Source organism: Ascaphus truei, chromosome 5 (assembly GCF_040206685.1).
Source record: "Ascaphus truei isolate aAscTru1 chromosome 5, aAscTru1.hap1, whole genome shotgun sequence".
NCBI lineage: Eukaryota > Metazoa > Chordata > Amphibia > Anura > Ascaphidae > Ascaphus > Ascaphus truei.
Genome location: NC_134487.1, coordinates 225,245,070 through 225,269,770, shown reverse-complemented (window position 1 = coordinate 225,269,770; position 24,701 = coordinate 225,245,070). Strand labels below are relative to the sequence as shown.

General features: G+C 40.2%; 1 protein-coding gene across 1 annotated transcript in view; it reads right to left on the bottom strand.

The window, feature by feature from the left end:
- SLC4A9 (solute carrier family 4 member 9) overlaps positions 1 to 24,701 on the bottom strand; it is a 461,516-nt gene that overhangs the window by 161,310 nt on the left and 275,505 nt on the right. Inside the window, exons 13-14 of the mRNA XM_075601696.1 lie at positions 18,712 to 18,903; positions 14,881 to 14,994 (exon numbers count right to left, since the gene is read on the bottom strand). Coding sequence (XP_075457811.1) covers positions 14,881 to 14,994; positions 18,712 to 18,903 — 306 coding nt within the window. The remainder of the gene's footprint in view (positions 1 to 14,880; positions 14,995 to 18,711; positions 18,904 to 24,701) is intronic.

Here is a 24,701-nt window from a genome sequence, read left to right as displayed (position 1 = left end):
ATACAATAAATATATATAGCACTCACCCATGTCCGGCTGCCACGATGAAGACCATTCTCATCTTCATTACCGTCCATGCCCCCTCCGATGCTGCAAAACATAAACAAGAATAAAAACAGCCAATGTAATGTCCCATAACCCCTTAATCACCATAGCGGTTATTAACTGCTACAGTCATTAAGGGGTTAACCCACCCTCACCCACCACTTGGGAGGCCGAAATACCCTCCCCCACTACCCACCCCGTGAGGCCTAACCACCCTCACCCAATACCCAGCCGGGAGGCCTACCCACATACCCTTGGGGCCAATACCCCCTTCCCCCACCCCTAGTACCCACAATAAAAACAATACACAGCCCCACAATAAACATCATTATATTTATTAAATACATAACCCACCCCCTGTGCCCCCCCATAAATACATGATTTATTATTTTACATACAGGGTTAATACCCCAGGCCCACGGGAGTCCCCGGTGGGCCTGACGGGTGTCCATAGACCTCAAAGTAGCCCAGCACCATGTTTTAAACAGGGTCTGGAGGCCTACGGGTGGTCCCCGCCAGGCACCGTGGTCCACCAGGTGGTCTCCGCGGGTCACCGTGGGCCACAATGGGGTCTCCACGGGTAGGCTCACGGCTGTCTGGGGGGACCCGGGTCAAACCCACAGGTATCTGAGGGGCCTCGGGTAATTCCTACGGGGGTCTGGGGGCCCTCAGGTGGTCCCTACGGGTCCGCGGTGCCCTCACAGATGTGGGGCCACCGGTTCTTCCCCACAGGTATCCCCCGTGGACCCGGCAGCCGTTTACCCTTGAGAAGTCTGAGGAGACCTCAGGAGGTCTCCATAGGTCCCCCGCAGACCTGAGGAAACAACACTGTATGTAAAAAAAATAAACCTGTCCTACACATTAAATACATCAATCCCCCCCAAACAAATACAGTTCAATAATGTGCAAAATAATATTATCCAGATATGGATAATAGATTATTTGCCCAATATTAAACACATTAACTAGCATAATAAAATAAATAAAGTTCTACTAACTTCATCAATATGAAGCCCTCTCGACAGCAAATTCCATGTCCTCCGTTGCCAACAAAATACATAGCAAATACGTTGCAATTACATTCTGATATCAATTAACCCCTTAATCACCTTATCGGATAATAACCGCAAAGGTCATTAAGGGGTTTAATCCACCCTGGCCCGATACCCACCCTTCACCCATTCATTTGTACAGTGGCTTCATCATGCAACTATATATATATATAAATATTGGGTGACTTATCTTTTTTATTCAGATGCCCAATACAGTTTTTCATGATTACTGAACCGAGTGCAGTCTTTCTTTACCGGACGGGAGAATGGTAATGTTGTTTTTATAAATATATATATATATATATATATATATATATATATTTGCATATATACATATATATATAAACATGATTAACCAATATACAAAGAAATGTTTACGGGTTAACAAAAACATGCACAAATAAAAATACCACTTTTCCATATCAAGACATCACCTTACATATGAAAATTACAATTTTATATAGCCACAGTAAAACAAAATCCTATTTCATAATAAAATAATTCTTATCTTCCAATCAATATCATCAAATGACAATGAAAAAATTGAATTTACATTGTATACATGATGCATAAAATCGGTGCACCATGTACACTCTACCATTCAATGTTAAAAATAAAATATTCCAAACAAAATACAATGAAATCCATACAAGTATACTATTTAAACCAAGCAAGGCAACCGAAATAAATTACCATTAATTAATCAAATCTCAAAACAATTACATATTACATACATAGTTACATAGTTGATGAGGTTGAAAAAAGACTTCCGTCCATCAAGTTCAACCTATGCTAAATTTAGACAACAGATACTTTATTCTATATCTATACTTATTGATCCAGAGGAAGGCAAACAAAAAACCCCATTAAGGGGAAAAATTAATTCCTTCCTGACTCCAATAATTGGCAATAGGATTAATCCCTGGATCAACATCCGTCCCATGAACAGTATACTTATTTGGTATATCCCTGTATACCTTTTCCATCTAAAAAGATGTCCAACTTTTTTTTGAACAAAGCTATTGTATCTGCCATCCCAGTCTCCATGGGTAATGAATTCCACTTTTTAACTGTCCTTTCCTTTCCTCCAACCTTAAGGGATGGCCCGAGTCCTTTGTACTGCCCGTGGGATGAATAGTTCTTTTGAAAGCTCCTTGTATTGTCCCCGAATATATTTATATATAGTTATCATATCCCCTCTTAGACGCCTCTTTTCTAATGTAAATAAATCTAATTTAGCTAGCATCTCCTTATAAGTTAGAATGTCCATCCCCTTTATTAATTTGGTGGCTCTTCTCTGCCCTCTCTCTAGTTCCATAATGTCTTTTCTTAGGATTGGTGCCCAAAATTGTACTCCATATTCAAGGTGTGGTCTTACTAATGCTTTGTAAAGGGGCATAATTATGTTTACTTCCCTTCCATCCATTGCCCGTTTAATGCAAGATAAGATCTTGTTTGCCTTTGCAGCTACTGCATGACTTTGGGCACTATTACTAAGCCTGCTGCCTACAATCACTCCTAAATCCTTCTCCATCAAGGATTCCCCCAATATATCTCCATTTAATTTGTAAGTCGCCTTTTTATTCTTGTATCCCAAATGCATAACCTTACATTTATCTGTATTAAACCTCATCTGCCATTTACCTGCCCACGTTTCCAGTCTCTCCAAGTCCTTCTGAAGAGAAATTACATCCTGCTCTGATTCTATTACCTTACACAATTTGGTATCATCAGCAAAGATGGAGACTTTGAAAAGACTTTGAAAAATCTAAGTACCAGTTTTCAATCCAGGTGCATATATTATTACAAAGTCCAATTTTCTTTATTTTGTACACCAACCTCTTGTGTGAAACCGTATCAAAAGCCTGTGCAAAATCTAAGTAGACCACATCAACTGCATTACCCTGGTCTAAATTCCTACTTACCTCCTCAAAGAAACAAATAAGGTTAGTTTGGCAAGATCTATCCTTCATAAATCCATGCTGACTATTACTAATAATTTTGTTTTCCATTAGGTATTCCTGAATATTATCCCGTATTAAACCTTCAAGTAGTTTCCCTACTATTGAAGTCAGGCTTACAGGTCTGTAATTTCCCGGTTGTGATCTAGCTCCCTTTTTAAATATAGGCACCACATCTGCTTTACGCCAATCTTGTGGTACTGAGCCTGTGGAAATGGAGTCCTTCAATATTAATTATAATGGTTTTGCTATTACTGAGCTTAACTCCTTGAGAACTCTTGGATGTATGCCATCGGGGCCAGGTGCCTTATTAACTTTCATTTTTTCAAGTTGCTTATGAACTTCTTCCTCAGTTAACCAATTGTTCATTAATATGGAGGCTGTGGCTTCCTCCTGCGGCACTACTATTGAACTTAATTCTTCCCTGGTAAACACAGAGGCAAAGAATTTGTTTAATACCTCAGCTTTTTCCTTATCTCAAATAATCTGCCTACCCATCTCACACTGAAAGGGTCCTATATTTTCTTTTCTCATTTTTTTGTTATTAAGGTACTTAAAGAACTTTTTAGGGTTGACCTTACTTTCTATTGCAATCCTTTTTTCATTATCCATTTTTGCTAATTTGATTGCCCTTTTGCAATTTTTGTTACATTCCTTATAATTTTGATACAATGTCTCTGTCCCTTCTGACTTAAAGAATCTAAACGCCATCCTCTTCTTGTCCATTTCCTCCCCTACCTCTTTATTTAGCCACATTGGTTTTGACTTATTTCTTTTATACTTATTACCCAAGGGTATACACTGATAAGTGTGCTTTTCTAACAATGTTTTAAAAACTGCCCATTTATCTTCTACATTTTTCCCTGCAAAAACATCATCCCATTGTATTACTACTAGATTAGACCTCAGTTTATTAAAATCTGCCTTTCCAAAGTTGAAGGTCTTTGTTGAACCCAAGTAATCTGTTTTTTGATAATTTATTTCAAATGAGACCATGTTATGATCACTGTTACCCAAATGTTCCAGGACTTGAATATTTGTTATTACTTCTACATTGTTTGATATGACCAAATCCACAACTGCCCCTCTCCTGGTTGGTTCCTCAATTATTTGGGTCATATAATTGTCTTTAAGCATCCCCAAAAACCTGTTCCCTTTTGTTGTAACGCTAATCTCATTGCCCCAGTCTATGTCTGGATAATTAAAATCCCCCATTATGCAAACATGACCCAGTTTTGATGCCTTCTCCATTTGCAAAAGTATTTTAGCTTCCTCAATCTCACAGATATTTGGTGGTTTATAGCATATTCCCACAAACATTTTCTTTATACTTTTACCTCCACTGCTAATTTCTATCCACAAAGTCTCTACATTTTCATCATTCCCTTCATAGACATCATCCCTTATAATAGGTTTTAGATCCGGTTTAACATATAAACATTCTGTACTCCACCTCCCCTTCTATTTGTTCGATCCTTCCAAAAAAGTGAATAACTCTCTAAATTAACTGTCCAGTCATGAGTTTCATCCCACCATGTTTCAGTAATGCCGATGATATCATACTGCTCCCTTGCAGCTATTAATTCAAGCTCCCCCATTTTATCTGTCAGGCTTCTTGCATTAGCAAGCATGCATTTCAGGTTTTTTTCAGCCTGTACTGTTATCTTATCTGCTCCTTCCTTTCTGCACCCACTTTGTTTAGTCTTTAGAAGTTTTCTAGTATTATCTGTATTTACTATTGGGTTTCTCACTGCTTGTCAAACTTGCACTTGCCCCCATTCTACCTCCATACCACCTTGTATCCTCATCTATTCCTTTTAGTTCATTATCTGTTTCATTCCCCTCCCCCCTCCATCCTAGTTTAAAATCTCCTCCAATCTTTTTAGCATTCTCCCCCCTAGCACAGAAGATCCCTCTTCATTGAGGTGCAATCCGTCCCTAGAATATAGATGGCACCTCTCAGAAAAGGAGTCCCAGTGCTCTAAAAACCCAAACCCCTCCTTCCTGCACCACTTTCTTAGCCATGCATTAACCTCCCTGATCTCTGACTGTCTCCCTGCGGTAGCGCATGGCACTGGTAGTATTTCAGAAAATACTACCTTGGAGGTCCTTGCGTTAAGCTTTTTGGCCAATTAAAACACCATCCAAATCAATTACACAATTAATTATTTTAATCGTTCAACAAAACCATTCTCCAAAAAAGTTAACATCTGACAAAATAGAAGTACTAAAAAAAACCCACTCTAAAAAAGCAAGCCTCACCCTGACCTAAAGTACAGCATTCAACACCAAAAATTACATCTATCTAATTAAAAATTACATTACACACATGAAATGATTTGGTTGGAAATGCTTGTTTTGCACTATTTAAATGTATTTTGATATGCTGCTATTCTTAAATGTGTGTACTGTAATTTTTAATTAGATAGATGTCATTTTTGGTGTTGTATGCTGTACTTTAGGTCAGGGTGAGGCTTGCTTTTTTATAGTGTTTTTTTTTGGTACTTCTATCTTGTCAGATGTTAACTTTTTTGGAGAATGGTTTTGTTGAACGAGTAAAATAGTTAATTGTGTAATTGATTTGGATGGTATTTTAATTGTTTTGGGATTTGATTAATTAATGGTAATTTATTTTGGTTGCCTTGCTTGGTTTAAATAGTATACTTGTTTCGATTTCATTGTATTTTGTTTGGGATATGATATTGTTAACATTGATTGGCAGAGTGTACATGGTGCACCGATTGTATGCATCATGTATACAATGTTAATTCAATGTTTTGATTGGCATTTGATTATATTGATTGGAAGAAGAGAATGATTGTATTAGAAAATAGGATTTTGTTTTACTATGGCTATATAAAATTGTAATTTTCATATGCAAGGTGATGTCTTGATATGGAGAAGTGGTATTTTTATTTGTGCATGTTTTTGTTAACCCTTAAACATTTCTTTGTATATTGGTTAATAATGTGTATATGTGTGTGTGTATATATATATATATATATATAGTTGCATGATGAAGCCACTGTACATATGAATAGGTGAAGGGTGGGTATCGGGCCAGAGTGGCTTAACCCCTTAATTACCTTTGTGGTTATTATCCGATAAGGTGATTAAGGGGGTTAGAGCGTAGCACAGCGAGAGGAGAAGGGACCATCAAGGTGTGGGTTAAAAATATTATTTATTAAAAAGTATGGTATCGGGAACAAACACTCTGATGCGTTTCGGGCAAAAAGCGCCCTTTATCAAAGAGATGATTCGCGTCTTCTCCCCCTCACAGTCTTATAGATGGCTCCCCGCCCACATAATTTCATGATGCTGCGTCAATTTGGCGCGAACAGCTGAACATCAATATCATTGGTCAGGTTCTTCTCCAATAGGATCACTGAATTCAGTAGTTGCGTCCTTTTTGCCCGAAACGCGTCAGAGTGTTTGTTCCTGATACCATGCTCTTTAATAAATAATATTTTTAACCCACACCTTGCTGGTCCCTTCTCATCTCGCTGTGCTCCGCTCCAATCCTAGGATTCTTCTCTACAAAGACAACATCAGCGTAATGCACGCACCTGATGAAGCAGCTATTTTGTGAGTATTGTCTCTCCCCTATTATCTATGGGGAGATGTTGACCAGCAACAGTGTAACAGTGAGAGACCCCTGTTCTGTGGAGTACTGCAAGAAACTGGTATGTTTAACCCTTTAATTGTCTCCACCATATGGACAGTTGTGTGTTATTGAAGAGTCACTGTTTCTTATACACTGGGTCCAATACTCCCTTTAACCTAATGTGCTTCTGGTTACACCATGATATGTGGAATTTGATACTTGGATATATGGATTTCCATTGTGTCTGATTCAGACTGAGCACTGCTATTTGGACTTGTGTCCTAACTACCAGATTAAGGGGGTTAATTGATATCAGAATGTAATTGCAATGGATTGGCTATGTATTTTGTTGGCAACGGAGGACACGGAATTTGCTGTCGAGGGGGCTTCATATTGATGAGGCTAGTAGAACTTTATTTATTTTATTATGCTAGTTAATGTGTTTAATAATGGGCAAATAATCTATTATCCATATCTGGATAATAGTTATTTTGCACATTATTGAACTGTATTTGTTTGGGGGGGGCGGGGGGATTGATGTATTTAATGTAAAGGACAGGTTTATTTTTTTACATACAGGGTTGTTTCCTCAGGTCTGCGGGGGACCTATGGAGACCACCTGAGGTCTCCTCAGACTTCTCACGGGTAAATGGCTGCCGGGTCCACGGGGGACACCTGCGGGGAAGTACCGGTGGCCCCACCGCGGACCCGTAGGGACCACCTGAGGGCCCCCAGGCCCCCGTGGGAACCACTCGAGGCCCCTCAGACACCTGTGGGTCTGACACGGAGCCCCACAGAAAGCCACGGGCCTACCCGTGGATACTCCATTGTGGCCCACGGTGACCCGCAGAGACCACCTGGTGGACCACGGTGCCTGGTGGGGACCACCCGTAGGCCTCCAGACCCTGTTTAAAACATGGTGCTGGGCTACTTTGTGGTCTATGGACACCCGTCAGGCCCACCGGGGACTCCCGTGGGCCTGGGGTATTAACCCTGTATGTAAAATAATAAATCATGTATTTATGGGGGGGCACAGGGGGTAGGTTATGTATTTAATAAATATAATGATGTTTATTGTGGGGCTGTGTATTGTTTTTATTGTGGGTACTGGGGGTGGGGGAAGGGGGTATTGGCCCCAAGGGTATGTGGGTAGGCCTCCCGGCTGGGTAGTGTGGGAGAGTGGTTAGGCCTCACGGGGTGGGTAGTGGGGGAGGGTATTTCGGCCTCCCGAGTGGTGGGTGAGGGTGGGTTAACCCCTTAATGACTGTAGCAGTTAATAACCGCTATGGTGATTAAGGGGTTATGGGACATTACATTGGCTGTTTTTATTCTTGTTTATGTTTTGCAGCATCGGAGGGGGCACGGACGGTAATGAAGATGAGAATGGTCTTCATCGTGGCAGCCGGACATGGGTGAGTGCTATATATATTTATTGTATTTATTGTTCTTTATGTATTTTAAATGGGCAAATGCACTATTATCCTTTTATGGATAATAGTAATTGTGCCCATTACTATACAGTATGTGTTAGGGGGGGTGTATTTCTTTATAAGTATGTATGTGTTTTTAAATTAATTTGGGGGGTCACAGAATTGGTACTGCAGGCCCGCGGGAACACCTGTGGGTAACACCCGAGGGCCACCGCCGGCCTATAGTATCATTGCTGTGCATATATGTACTGTATGTTAGGGGGGTATAGGGGTTGTTGGTGTAATATATGTGGTTAGCCGCTAAGGTATTGAAGTGGGCTTTAAATGCATTTTTCCTGCCTCGAATGAATGCCGGGGGGCTCCGGTGCTGGTATTAATGGGTATCAGCTCTGGAGACCCCCGGCATCAACCCCAGGCAGGAAAAAGGCCTGATATTTTCTAAGTGTCGCCCTTGACGATGCTTCTCCCCCAGCAACTTGCCTACTTTAGTTGGCGGGCCGTATTGCCGTAAAAATCTCAATTCTAGAGTGCCGATCAGCAGCAAAAAGCTGATCAGGGCTACTAGAATTGAGCGTGTTTCAGAAAGTTTTTTTAGCTAAAAAAATGCCGATTTTTGGAGCTTATCAGTGCTTACTGAATCGGAGAGGCAATATTGGCAAGAAAATGGTGAAAACCGGCTTTTCGGTGCTTACTGCATGAGGCCCTAAGAACCAGTAGACCAGTGGGTAATCACGTGTGTAAAATCACCCGCCAAGCAGGGTAGTGCAAAGTGCAAATACATGGGGAAAGCACATAATGGGACTGGGGGATGGAGGGAGGGGGGATGGATGGGCGTGGAGATATGCAACCAACAGACATAGATAATATGAAAATCCATAGTTCACATGGGGTTTCCGCTAGCGCTTTTCGTATGGTCGATCTGTGGACCGCTATTCTCTCTTCAAGCATTCTAGATGTTTTGCCTTGGTAGTGTAGACCACATGGGCATTTGATAATGTACACCACAAAGCGCAAATTTACCCAAAATCAGGAATTAACAGTTTACACATCCTTTGCATTTGTGTACTCCTGGTGCCTTGGTTAGCCAGGTTAGTTTATTGGTGTACTTTTCTACCAGATTTGAACTGGTCAATAAATCCCCTCCTGTAACAGAAGAGCGGGGGGATTTGCAATCCCTGCCAATTTTTTTGTCATTGGATAGTATATGCCAATGACGACGTACAGTATGCTGCACTGAATGTGCCCTGAAGCCGTAGAGTATGTAGAAACTACATGAATGCGGTCCTGTTGGGTGACTTGGGTCCCTGGTGTAAGGAGCTGTTCTCTAGAAGGAAGCCTGGCCTTGGTCATTGCTTATTGTATCTCTTCTTTGCCATAGCCCCTCTCGTGAAAGCGGGTGGCCATTTTTTGGAGTGCGTCCTCTACATCTGATGGGTTACTGGTCAGCCTCCTTACCCGTAGCATTTGTGAAAATGGTAAACCTCTTTTCAGGGGTGTAGGATGATGACTACTGGCTTGTAGTAGGGTGTTTTTGTCCGTTGGTTTGATGTGTACCCTAGTACAGAGCTTGCCATTGTGTTTGTAAACAGTGGTATCAAGGAAAACAATCTCTGTCCTGCCTTGGTTGCATGTAAAGTATATCGTTGAGGGGATGCTGTTGATGTATGCAACAAATTCCAGAAGGTCCACCTCACTTCCTTCCCACAGCATGAACACGTCATCTATATAGCGTGAATAGTGCAGTATAGATTGTGCATGGGGGGCATCATGTAGCATATGTCCATGAACATATTGGCATAGGCCGGTGCCATATTAGAGCCCATGGCTGTGCCCATCAGCTGTAGATAATATGTCCGCTCAAAACGAAAATAATTTTTATGCAGGATGAGTTCAATGAGAACCATTAAGAACTCAGTCGGGGGTCCCATATGATGCTCAGCATCATCCAAGTGTGTCCTTATGGCTTCCATGCCGTCCTGGTGAGGGATGTTCGTATAGAGACTTGCAACATCTAGGGTTACCAGGATCATGTTTGTAGTGTCCAAGGCTACTGTTGTCAACTTGTTGATGAAATGTGTAGTGCCTCTGATGTATGATGTCATCTGGTGACTAATGGTTGTAGATAGAAGTCAACCAGTTGTGACAAAGGATGGCACAGAGACCCTCGGGCTGAGATAATGGGTCTCCCAGGTGGTTGTGTTTTGGACTTGAGGATCTTGGGAATGGTATATATAACCAGCATGACTGGATGGTCAGAGGTAAGGAATTTGCCCGTATCTTCCGTGAACCAGGCGTTGCTTAGTCCCAGCGTGATGATGGAGCCTATTTCCCGCTTGTACGCTTGTGTGGGATCTCCCGGAAGTCTCCTATAGTGAGTAGCATTGTTGAGTTGGGATAAAATTTCTTGTCTGTAATAGGCATATGGTAAAATGACTATTCCACCCCTTTTATCTGCTGCTTTTAAGATGATCTCCGTGTTTCCTTTAAGAGATTTCAGGGCTTGCTTCTCCTCTACCGTAAGGTTAAGGTAACTGGTTTTGTATTCTGAGATCTGTTTCCTGGTGTCTCTCTCAATGAGTCCCATGAACGTGGAAATACTATGGTTGACCACTAATGGGCCAAATGTACTTTTACGTTTGAATCTCTTAATGTCACTGGGGTCTCTGTTAAGTGGTGTTTGACTGTTGGACTCCTCCATGCGGCTGAAGAAATCCCTTAATCTCAGTTGGCGGTTGAGTTTAAAAAGGGCCACCTCCCAATTGAAAGCCTGTTGGGAGTTTGTGGGGACAAAGGAAAGGCCTCTGCGGGCATAAGTGTGTGCATGGTGAGGTTGAAAATAACTATTTCTGCTTCTGCTTTGCTCCCCTGACCGATTGGGTCCTGGTTTGCCTTTGTGGTTGCCTTTTGCCTCCAACTGCCCCTTCTTGTCGGACCCCGGCGTCTGTGGAAGGTAAGGGTGTTTTTTTTGCCCCAGCGACCGGTCCTAAAAAAGGAAGAACACGTGCCAGTGTTTTCCTGAGAGTCTGAAAGGTCTGTGTCACTGGTATTATAGTTAGTGCCTCTAAAGGCTGCTTTTCTGGACCTGGAAAAATTTCTCCTCTGTCCCTGTCAATTTTGGGTGCTGTCATTCAGGCCTAGAAGCCATTTGTAAACCTTACGGTCCTTGTAATCCGAGACCACTTGCTTAAGTTTGTCTCGTTTGTATTGGAATAGGCTGGTCAATGGTGTTCTGTATCTTGTCTAACCAATTAGTGGAGGAATCAGCTTCCATGGTTTGACCATGTGTATCTGTGATGTCCTTAATGTCTTTCCTGATTTTTGTGAGCTCTTTAGTCGATTGCTCTATGACCAAGATGGTAAAGTCAAACGAGCATTTGTTCAGGATATCGACCCATTTCCTGCAGAAGTCGGGATCATTACGACCTATGGTGGGTTGGTTTTTTTATGCGAAACCCTCGTGGTAGAAGCTTTTCCTTATGGTAATGCGATAATGTAGTCGCATGCAGGTAGAAGTCTACCTCCTTCTTTTTGAGTTTCACCAAGTCATTGTAAATGTCTGAGAGTTTTTCTGGCCCAAAGACTGCTTCAGCAGAGTCTGTGAGCCTGATTCTGGCTATGTCAGCGTCAGAATACACCAATGAGTCAGAAATATTGGCAAAGATGTCTGCTGTGTTCGCAAACTCATCCATATCACGTACAAGTAAGTACTTAAGTGTGTATAGGGTAAACGTTGCCTGTGGTTTTCCCGCATTTGTTTATGTAATTGAATGATTGATGGGTCTGTCTGGCACTTGGTTTAGGGTTTAAAAGGGTTTTCACTGTCATTTGTCCTTTGCACCCCCCCCTGAGAAAAGATTTTTTGCAGAGCAGGGGAAATCTAACTGGCCACGAGCCAATTTCCACTCTCCAGGTGTGTGTGGGCGACCGGGTTTGTCGAACACTATATATATATATCTCCAAAAGAGGTCACTGGCACTCCTAGGAATATAGGTATAAGAGCGGTGCTTGGCCCATAAAGATGAATAATGCATGTAATCACCAGCAAGGTGATTAAAGAAGACAGCACTCACCAGGTAAAGTCCAAATAAACTGTATTCAGAGTGGTTCACACAAATTCCAACGTTTCGATCCTCTTCAACGGATCTTTCTTTTGCACACCCCCTTGAGAAAGATCCCTTGAAGAAGATCGAAACGTTGGAATTTGTGTGAAACACTCTGAATACAGTTTATTTGGACTTTACCTGCTGAGTGCTGTCTTCTTTAATCACCTTGCTGGTGATTACATGCATTATTCATCTTTATGGGCTAAGCACCGCTCTTATACCTACACACCTAGGAGTGCCAGTGACCGTTTTTGGGATATATATATATATATATATCTTTCTCTCTTTCTCTCTTTCTCTCTCTCATGCATTAGCAAAACCTTTGGGTCATTCCGCTACTAGAATATGCCCCATAATATCCAACTTGTGTTTACGAGGTTGTTGTGCTAGCTTTTTGAGGGCCATTAGTGGAAATATACTGGTTGCCACTTTTCCTTCTTAGTTCCATTTGTGCTCAGATTTGGTAGGTAAGAAAAAGCAAAATAAACAAACTGATTTCTTTCATTAATACATATTATTAGAACTCTTCTTTCCTGCACTGAGAGATATCTTCTCCATGAGTTCTCCAGTGTTATCTCTGTATCTATTTAGTAATACTCCATTGACAGGTTTTGGCCCAAATGTGATTGACTTGTTACAAGGTATCATGCAATACATGGAAGTCTATAAGATTATTTGAGTAATTTCAGTCTCTCGTGGTGTGGAGCTATTTCATGAGGTTTTATAATACCTACATATTTATCTGACAACAACAACTATGTAGAAGGAACTGCTTTGTGAAGTATTGTGATCAAAGGCAAGTAGTGCCTTGGGAGTCCCTAAGAGACTGGTTGTTATGCTGCAAAGAGTTATAGGAGTTATGTCACAGATTAAATTAGGATTCAGCTCATACCCTGCACTATAATGTACCCTGAATCTAAGTTATTGTCAACATAGTAGAGGAATATAAAAGTGTATACAACAAAAGACAGAGGGGGATTCCCAACATAAGGAGTACCCACAGAAACTCCAGCGAATGGTGGCACTCACAGAAATGTGGAAAAATATCAAAATAACAATGTATTAATTGGATGAACAATGAACAAAGACACATATTAAAAGTCTAAAAAAAACACAAAAGATACACAGCGAGTAACGTCCCCTAACTGGTAATAATACAGTATAAATACATGTGAATCAAGTAAACAACAGAGAACCACATATCAGGAGAGTGACTAAAAAGTCAAAAGGAATATAAAAGCCCTACACAGTGGGAGAATAGCCTATAACCCTGGAAATAAAGTCAGACCCAAGTTCAGTAAGGGTCTTTGAGGAAGCAAAATGTATGATCAGGTACAAGGCTTCTTGTATGGTGCAAAATGTTGGTAGATAATGTTTCAAATGTATCTGGATAACATGTCTTGTCAATATGGGGGCTTTACAACTTAATTTTTGTTATTAAATTGATACAAAGAAACATTCTGAAAATGTGACAATGTACCAAGGTACTTTGGATTGGGTTTTAACTGCTTAAGCACCCAATATGTCAGCTTGTGATTTACAGTAGGAAGTTACAATATGAGGTTACACAATCCACATGTTATAATGGGGTAAACATTTTTCAATTTCTTAGCAAAAAATAACTTGGTCACATCGACGGTAGCAAAAATGTATGTGACTAATAATCTGTGGCAAATAGAAAACAAGTCCTCATACACAGCCAGGCTATAAGATATAACTGCATATCAAAATAAATGCCCCCCTCCTTTGACAATCATCACCACAATAATAGCTGCACATAAAGTACCAGACAAACACCTGTTACAATACAAAAAAACAAAAAAAACAACCACACACACAACTAGTCGCCACATACCACCCTGCTCTAGAGGAAATGCAAAAAATGATATGTTGCATTCCAGAAACAAAAACATAAGAAATTAGTTTGCACTGAGAATGGTACAAGACTATGCAACATCCATGCCCCAAACTTTGCATACATATAGGCAATATGCCACAGCCAGTCACATAACTAGAACATTAAATAATAAAGGATCATACTGCTGCAAATGCAAGAATGTGATTTATTTGATTCAATACAAATGTGACAAAGGATTCTCCATTAGTGAAACCAGTCAAAAACTATCATCTATAATGAACCTGCACAGACACACCATGAAGAAGAAAGATAATGCACTACATAACTTCTCTCTCTCTCACTCTCCTCCCCCCCAATATATCTCTCACTCTCCTCCTTACTTTCTCTCACATATTTCCCCCTCCCCTATTTTACTATCTCCCCTCTTTTCCTCTCTCATCCGCCTTTTGCTATCCCTCTTACACCCCCCAACTCCCCCCTTACCCTGGCCCTACCCGGGGAACATAGGAGCAGACTTGCTGAGCTTGTCAGTGCCCAGCCCATGATGGAGGAAGGCCCACCCAGGTGGCAGATACCGGAAGATGGGCCCGACATCCTTTGGAGCCCAACTTGCAGGTTCAAACTGCATAGGTCACTGACAAGCGCTTTAATTTCGCACCCACATTCCCCAAAAGGAGCAGATTGGCTGCAGAACTGTCAGAACGGTGTTCCGGGTGCTAAAATAAGTTCCAGAAAATCATTCCGGTGCATTCCTGCTCCACTCTAGCCCTGATATCAAGAAACGTTTCTGTCAAAATTCCCACAATTCTCCTTGATAATGCTCTCACCTTAAATTCATTTGGAACTATAAGTTTCGGAGTTTCCAATCCACAAATGGCATCAATTCCACAGAAGATTAAGATTGTCAGTATCACTGAAAAATCACCAATCAGCTTCCTTATCTAGAAAATAATGGAAACATTTGCAATTGCCCAACTAAACATAGCAGCACAAAATGCAGATGCTATAGACACAGAGACATACAAGCATACAGTACCTTTTTGTAATACCATAAAGATCCCTTTATTTAAAAGTCTGTTACCATGATTTTTAAAACAATCAAAGAGACATCAGAAACATATACTGACATTTTCATTCACTTACCTTTATGGCTAGTAAAACATTGCCATACACTTTGCAATACACATGCTTTTATAACTTACAATGTGCTGCCTCTTCTTCTACTTTGATACAGGGGTTTGGGTGAAGTATTTATTTATCCGATTCCTATGATACGTACACTTTCCACTCTGTTTATTGTTTTTGTCTGCTTTTTAATCATTGTTCTATCCATCTCCACATTCAGTTGTAATTGGCAGTGAACCGATCAGTGATTACTCCTTGTGTCAAAACGTTTAAGGACTCTGCAGTGTTCAATCAATTGCTTTTTGCTAGTTAAGATATAGCCAATTTAATTCTTTATTCCATTTGGTCCACTCCATGTCCATTTTTTATTTGGAATCTTTTTGAAAAATGAATTCATGATGTAGAAATACTCACACTCTGCAAATGCAACTAATCTCCACATTTATTTCTGTTGTGCTAACCAAATTTACCAACTGATTTTTCTTCTTTCATTTGGGCACCAATCTTTCCATTGAAATCTCCTATAATGATCTTGAGATTAAAATTTCCTTATTAATTACAGTTTACGTTGAATGGGTATTTGAAGGAAGAGTAGGGGAGCATAAAACAGAGCAGAGAAAGAAAGAAAACAATAATAAATAAAACACAATGGATGACAGTTGGTACACAGACCAATTGACTGGGTAACACAGGAAGCTCTCCACCCAAGTGAGGGAGATAGCTGAGAGTAGTGGGGGATATACCAAATAGAAATATAATAAGGACTCACACGGCCATGTGTGAATCTATGCCGCACATGGTGTCTTTATCACAGGTGTGCTGGCATCACGTCTGTTTTCAAAGGTACAGTACAGTACAGTAGGGCCCCACTTTACGGCGATTTCCGCTTTACGGTGGCGGCCTGGAACGGAACCCGCCGTATGAGCGGGGCCCTACTGTATATACTATACCCGTGAGGTATTTTATTGATTTTATTGATTGTATACTGCAGTGTTACATGGTATGAGCACTGCCATTGCCCTAAACCCTTTTGGGGCTCCAGTTGTATGACTAGCCCAGGTGTTGCATATCACTTTAATGGGAGTATCAATTACTACAACCACCTAAGGACTCTTTAAGATGCCCTGCCAGTAGTGAACGTTGCCGAACCTGACGAAGTTTCCTCTGATACGAAACGCGTTGTTCGGGCAACGTTCACAAGTTTGGCTCCTGCTGACCACCGTGGAGTGACGTCATCACTACTCTCCTGTTCTGCGGACCAGACGCGGTCTCCAGAGGAGTTGCCTAGTGAGACGCAGCCCGGACCAGCCTAGGAGCACTGCTGTTTTCTGATATGTGAGTGCTTTGCTGTTGTTACTGTTATTTTATTAAAGATGTTTTTTAACTATCAACCTGGGCACTTCTCATTCTATTACCATCAGGTGCATTTCGGAGGAGTCCACTCCCAGCACCACACCAGACAAACGTGATGCCAGCTCACCTGTGATAAAGACACCATGTGCAGCATAGATTCACACATGGCCGTGTGAGTCCTTATTATATTTCTATTTGGTATATCCCCCACTACTCTCAGCTATCTCCCTCACTTGGGTGGAGAGCTTCCTGTGTTACCCAGTCAATTGGTCTGTGTACCAACTGTCATCCATTGTGTTTTATTTATTATTGTTTTCTTTCTTTCTCTGCTCTGTTTTGCGCTCCCCTACTCTTCCTTCAAATATTCAATGAGGATCGTTGGGTCGAGCCCTCTCGGGTAGAGCTGCATACCTCTCGACGGGCCAGTATTCATTTTTTCATCCATTTATTTGTTTTATTGTTTTCTATTGTGCGCCCTATCATATGTACATCTCAGACATATTCTATTAGATTTCTGAGTGAGCTTTGAAGCGCCCTAGTCTCCTTTTCCATTACGTTGAATGGGTAGCCTCAGTGATACTTGGCACCCTCTGACTTGATGACTTCTTCCGGAACACTCTAAAGCTTTTTGTGTCTTCCATATTTGGGTGTTGAGCTTTTACTTGACATGCCGGCCTCATTTGTATGTTGGCAATTACCTTTCCCACTTCAGCTCGGTAAATTGTTAACATTTTTATAGTATGGGTGAAACTTCCAGCACATGTGTCACAATCTTGAACACCCGTTGCCCCTTTTTCACCACTTTGAGGCAGTGACATACCGATTTGAGGGCAGCAAATATACTGTGTTTATATATGTGTATATATACAAAATCCTCATCTTCAGCACTTGTTGATTGACTGCTGAATTAAAGAATCCCCAATGATCTTCATTGCTTTTTGGTGTGTTCCAAATTTGAGGTTGCGGCCTTACTTGCCATGTTGGCCTCATTTTCATGTTAGCAAGTACCTTTCCCACTTTAGCTGGGTATATTGTTCAAGCTTTCATAGTATGGTTAAACCTACCATTACAAGCGCCACTATACAGCTTCCAGTTGCCACCTTCCTGCCACTTTGAGGCAGTGAGAAAGGTAGAAAGTTTCACATTGCCAATAGGAGAACATGGCCCAGAATACCAATGAATAAATAATGATACTTCTTGCATCTTTTTTTAAGAACAAACCCATTACATATTTACTTCACTTTAGTTCCAGAAAGGAATACCTACAGTATAGTAAATACAGTGCCAGTTACTATTCCATGAAATATTAAATATACATTCTACAATCTAGTCTGGCATTGTTCTATAGAATTGTTAATTTTGCTGAAATAATTTGAAGCATTTAGTGTCAAATAAGTCAACATTTTCCTGCTAATTTAATTGAATTGTTATTGTATGCATGTTTTCTCAACCACTCCCACATACAACCTTTTATGCTGAAGGAATTAGCAGATGTGTGCTCACTAGGATAATAGTTTATGAATGAATGGAATACACATTTAAGTAACTGAAGACAAAAAACACTTAGGTACATTCACGTATTTCACACATTTTCACTGAAGCATGTCCATTTTCTGAGGCATCATACAATTTAGCAATACAAATGGGAAAAAAACAGTCACTTTTAGCTTTCTCCTTGTCCACCTTTCTTCCTGCTACACTAAGGAGCTAATAAAAGAAATGATGGGTTAAATAAGTATACAGCCAGCAACTAATACACGTATATTTTCACCTGGAATACTGATATTTGGACTTTTGGGATATGGATACACCATTGAGTGCTTTGTCTATACTGTGTTTGGCTAAAAAATCTCTCATATTTCTTAACCCTACCAGTGCAGAAAGGGCCGTAAAATAAGTAGCGATCATGTGGTCCTGACATCACCACAGTGTCGTGCATGGAAGTGTCATCCTCTTCCATTCAGATTGCTTTCACCATAAAGAAATCTCCCCTAGGAAAGGAGCAAAATAGTTATGATATTCACTGGATGTCAGAATGGCTACCAGCGTGCAGGCCCTCGCAATGTCCAGGGAATGTCTTAACTTTATTGTGTCTGGTTTTCAATTAATAAGTAAAACATTAAGCTGAAGAAAGTTACAAACATGCTCTGAAAACAAAATATTATTTATATAAAACATACCGAAGTGGATAAGTATCTGCTTGCTTGGAAATGCTTTAGTGACATTGTGCAGAAAAATGTTCCCAAAAAAAGGATTATTGACATGAGACAGATGTCAGGTATATAATTGCAGCCATCTCCCAGTAGATGTCCTCCAAAATCTAGGCACTCTCTTTGTGTCATCTGTGTCCACTTTAAAGACTCTTGAATATCCTGACAATGGGGGGAAAGGCAACAACAAAAAAACAAAGATTGCATCAATTTATTTACTGCACTATTTTCATACTGGTAAGATTAAGTACTACACTTAAAGTAACACTAGTATATACAGTATTTGACTAGTTCAGTATAAAGTATAGATTTGATCGGTGCATTCCTTTATTGTGTCACTCGGGCCTATTCAAGAAGCTCTGATAAGTGACTTATCAATAGTTTTGAGCACTTATGGAGCAGGTTTGCATGCGTAGCTATTCAGAGAGGTCCGATAACATGCCAACCTCGCTTCAAAACTGCTTTTTCTTGATCGGTAGCGGTCCTGCTCAGAGAAACCGAGCAGTAGCTTCAACATTTCTCAAACTCGCATATTTTCAAAAATCAAGTTATTCAGGTCGCTCCGAGAGTCACACCACAGCTCGCAGATTCTGATCTCGCCACCATGGGATCTGCGAATTGCATCTATTGGAGAAAAATGTAATGTTACTACATCGGATTGAAGACGGGGGTCTCCGGAGCTGAACCGCATTAATATCAGAATAGAATACAATCAGAGCAAGATGTCATTTCTCTCCAGAAGGACTTGGAGAGATTGGAAACGTGGGCAGGTAAATGGCAGATGAGGTTTAATACAGTAAAATGTAAGGTTATGCATTTGGGATGCAAGAATAAAAAGGCGACTTACAAATTAAATGGAGATATATTGGGGGAATCCTTGATGGAGAAGAATTTAGGAGTGCTTGTAGACAGCAGGCTTAGCAATAGTGCCCAATGTCATGCAGTAGCTGCAAAGGCAAACAAGATCTTATCTTGCATCAAATGGGCAATGGATGGAAGGGAAGTAAACATAATTATGCCCCTTTACAAAGCATTAGTAAGACCACACCTTGAATATGGAGTACAATTTTGGGCACCAATCCTAAGAAAAGACATTATGGAACTAAAGAGAGTGCAGAGAAGAGCCACCAAATTAATAAAGGGGATGGACATTCTAACTTATGAGGAGGGGCTAGCTAAATTAGATTTATTTACATTAGAAAAGAGGCGTCTAAGAGGGGATATGATAACTATATACAAATATATTCAGGGACAATACAAGGAGCTTTCAAAAGAACTATTCATCCCACGGGCAGTACAAAGGACTCGGGGCCATCCCTTTAGGTTGGAGGAAAGAAAATTTCACCAGTAACAAAGGAAAGGGTTCTTTACAGTAAGGGCAGTTAAAATGTGGAATTCATTACCCATGGAGACTGTGATGGCAGATTCAATAGATTTGTTCAAAAAAAGGTTGGACATCTTTTTAGATGGGAAAGGTATACAGGGATATACCAAATAAGTATACATGGGAAGGATGTTGATCCAGGGATTAATCCGATTGCCAATTCTTGGAGTCAGGAAGGAATTAATTTTTCCCCTTAATGGGGTTTTTTGTTTGCCTTCCTCTGGATCAATAAGTAAGTATAGATATAGAATAAAGTATCTGTTGTCTAAATTTAGCATAGGTTGAACTTGATGGACGTATGTCTTTTTTCAACCTCATCTACTATGTAACTATATGTAACTATGTAACTATGACATACAGGGATAATAAATGATTGTTTTGCAAATGTTTATTTTTGTTCTTTTGATGTTTTTAAAATGTATTTTGCAGCTTTGGTTAGAAATTGGTGTGTAATGTAATTGTTATTTAGTTAAATGTAATTTTTGAGGGTCTTTGCAATAGTTTATTTCAGGGGCTTGTATTTAATATTGGCTTATTTTTGGCAGTTAGATTTTGTATGATGGGGGTTACTTTGAAGTAGAAATTTTTAACCAATGGTTTGGTTTTTGGAATTGAATAGTGATTTGTGTTATTGATTTGGATTAGATTGTAATTGATTTTTGATTAGATTAATTGATTGATGCTAAATATGTTTATGTTTACTTGCTTAGTTTTTGTATGTTGTTGGTAATTGTTTATTTAATTTTTAACATTGATTTGCCATAGTGTTACATGATGCACAGATTATTTGCATCATGTACACTCTAAAATGCAATTGTTTGATTGAAATTTGGTATATATGTATTTGTGTAGGTGCTGTTTTTCTGGGAGATGAGAGATAATTTATTTTGCAATGTGCTGCTGGTGTAATTTTCGAATGCAATGTGCTGGTTTGGAAATTGAGATTTCATGTTTTTATTTATGCATGTTTGTGTAATCCTTAACCATTTATTTGTATCTTGTGTATATCTATCTATCTATCTATATATATATGTAGAGGTATCAGTACCGTGTTAGCCGAGCTTCAATAATCAAAAAATAAATAGATGATACCGTTCTGTGGCTAACGAAATGCTTTTATTTGTGCGAGCTTTCGAGATACACTGATCTCTTCTTCCGGCGATGTTACAATGAATGAAGCAAGCAAAGGGTATACTTAAAAACAGTGTACTGCACCGACACACTTTATTCGAGCAAATACCCAGTATGTACCTGGCAGATACCTGGAATGCGCCGCTCCTCACCTCTGACAAGCCCCGTTGCGTTTGCCTTCCCAGCCTGGGTTCATGCCTGGCTGATGGGCGGCTGATCTGTTAAATGATAATGATTAGGATTTAATAGGCTGCAATACTTCGCGTGTCTACCAGATGGCATAAATTCATGAATTGTAATGTAGTATATATATATATACTGTGCAGTATTGCAGCCAGCGGGAATAAAATGCTTCAATCCCTGCCTGGAAAATACCTCAATGCACTCGGGCAGAAAACAGTCACAAACCTCAATACACCCGGGTATACCCGAATTCGTGGGACTAGCCGAGCTCGAATAAAGTGTGTCGCCAGTGTATCTTGGAATGTTATCTGTGCTTGTCCTTCCCCCGGTGTGGATGAGATTTATGGCTAGAGGTGTTAAATGGTTCCTGAAAGTTAGTGATGTAAGAGTGTGTGTGTGTATCTGTGTGAATATAAATGAATGGAGAGCCCACAGTATATACAGTGCTATACAAAAGGGGTGGGTGTGGAAATGTGAGAGATAGTAGCATAACTAAAAGTGTGTGTGGATACTATGTGGTCCCTATTGGTGTATAGGGATGGAAAAACAAGGGGTATTAGTATGTGTAAGAGACAGCTGTGTGTGCATACATATAGCACAGTATGTACAGACATGGCCTTTAGCGCTCATGGGAAGAGAGTTCACTTGTGTCAGTAATGACTCATAAAATTTCGATCTCTGTTTAGGCCACCGTTAAGTGTCCCGAACAGTTTCATAAATTTGATGTCTGAATTACATTAAGATTCCACAAAGGTTCAACTTTGACATTATGTTATATTTGTATACTTAAAACCAGAGACATAACATAAAACACAGACAAAGCTCAGTGCACATCCAGAAAAACTTATATACGGTACAGTGCCTAAATATACATGTATAAATAACTAATAAATAAAATGGTCTTTTAGTTTAACATTTTGGCCAAATTGTTGTAAGCCCTTGAGCCAAACTTCACGGCAGACCACGTTTCAAGGGTCCCTACACTAATATAAATTCTTAATAACCTGTGCATTGCCAGGAAGAATGATTTATAATAAATCTGTCAATATAAGTTGCAAAAGTTCTAAGTCTGATTGAAGCTTTTATTAACCTGTACATTACCAGGAAAAGCACTCTGTAATAGATTTGTCACAATCACACTGCATGCAGGCAAGTTCCCCTGATAGTTGGAGATGCCATGGAGTGAGCTTTTAACCATTTAAATGTGGGAGGGAGTGAGCTTCAATTGGATAGGAGGTTGCCACCCTCCAAAACAGCCAAGACTAGCTGCACAAGAATTATAAAACAAAGTAGCACTCCTCTGTGAAACTTATATGCTTATATATATGTTGTGGGTATTTTGGGGGTTCAATTTGAGGTTGTAGGTGTTCTGTATGTTTTATATTTGTATACTTACCAGATGGGTTCAAGCAAACTTGATTCCATAAGAGTTTAAACTTTAACATTATACTATACCTGTTTACTTATCAGATGTGGTTATTTCACTTAGATTTTATAAGGGTTCAATTTTGCTATTCTTTTATACTTGTTAACTTTGATGCATTGATACATTCATCATAGTTTAGATATGGTACATATATAGGAGTGGTACAGATGGGATTAATCAATTCCATTGTACATTTCAACTAAAATCAAGCATTGTATTTACAGTAAATGAATTATGAAGTTTATATATATATTAACTCCAAACTTTTGATCTCAGGTGACAATGATTATAAAATATTAGGTCATTTTCAAATTCATATTGATTTAATATACTGCAGGTCCATTAATTGTTGTTTCTATGTTATGTGCACATGTGATATTAGGTTCACAAGATTAGTTTTAAGTACTGATCAGGTTCTACACTTGGGACCTTAATGCAATCATATACAAGATTTAGTATTTTCTTAATATATAATTATACAATATAAATAAATATATATTTATATTAAGCATGGCTGTCTATTTGTTTAGACTGTTTTTTCTGATTTTAACTCATTGTATGTTGTTGTGGTTATGATTAACCCATTATTTGCTGTTTGTGATTGTTTGTCCTGTGTATTCACTGAGTGAATTTCTTGTGGCACATCCCCTCTTACAGCTGTTGGATATCACAATCACTTTGTGATTTGGAGGTATTTCAAATGGGTGTGGGAAGATGGCTATAAGAACATCACTCAGAGACTCATGTTCACTCTTTGATAAAGCACCCTGCGTGTGAAACATGTTAGAGTGACTGTATCAGTGCTTTCTTTGTCCATGTTTTTTATCTACAGTAGCGGCAGCTTTTATTTGAAGTAATGCCGACGGCATGTCGGGATCTACTCCGGCTGCTGCCAGTCAAGACCGCGCGCCGCCGCGTTTCCTCCACGCACCCCCCCTCCACTTTGCGTGCATTTAACCCCCCCTTCCCGACCCCGAACCCGGCTCCTGCTCTGCCCCTCTGCTTCCCCGCACCCCCGCTTACCTTACTTTAAACTCCAGGGGTGTCGAGGAAACCCGGGGAAGCCGGGCGCGCACGTGACTGTGACGTCACAGTGCGCCGCAACGCGCCGCGTCTCCACGCTTCCCGCATGCATCCTGCCGTGCGGGAAGTGTTCAAATAAAAGCTGCCGCTACTGTAAATAAATCCCTCTGATTATTCATTCATCCCTTCGCTGTGCACCGGTTTGTCCCCTGCTGGGGAGTTGTTCGTATACATTATTTAAGGTAAACTTGTGGGAGAGGAAGATGGCTATAAGAACATCACTCAGAGACTCATGTTCACTCTTTGATAAAGCACCCTGCGTGTGAAATATGTTAGAGTGACTGTATCAGTGCTTTCTTTGTCCATGTTTTTTATCTAAATAAATCCCTCTGATTATTCATCCCTTCGCTGTGCACCGGTTTGTCCCCTGCTGGGGAGTTGTTCGTATACATTATTTAAGGTAAACTTGTGGGAGAGGAAGATGGCTATAAGAACATCACTCAGAGACTCATGTTCACTCTTTGATAAAGCACCCTGCGTGTGAAATATGTTAGAGTGACTGTATCAGTGCTTTCTTTGTCCATGTTTTTTATCTAAATAAATCCCTCTGATTATTCATCCCTTCGCTGTGCACCGGTTTGTCCCCTGCTTGGGAGTTGTTTGTATACTGCATGCAGATACCAGGGAGCACGCCAAGCAGAGGATCCACTATGCTGTGTTTATTTCTCAACTACAAGCCACCATACTTTTACTTCATCCATTGAGAGAGATGACATCACGCAGCTTGGGCAGAGAGGTCTGAGGGTTCCGACG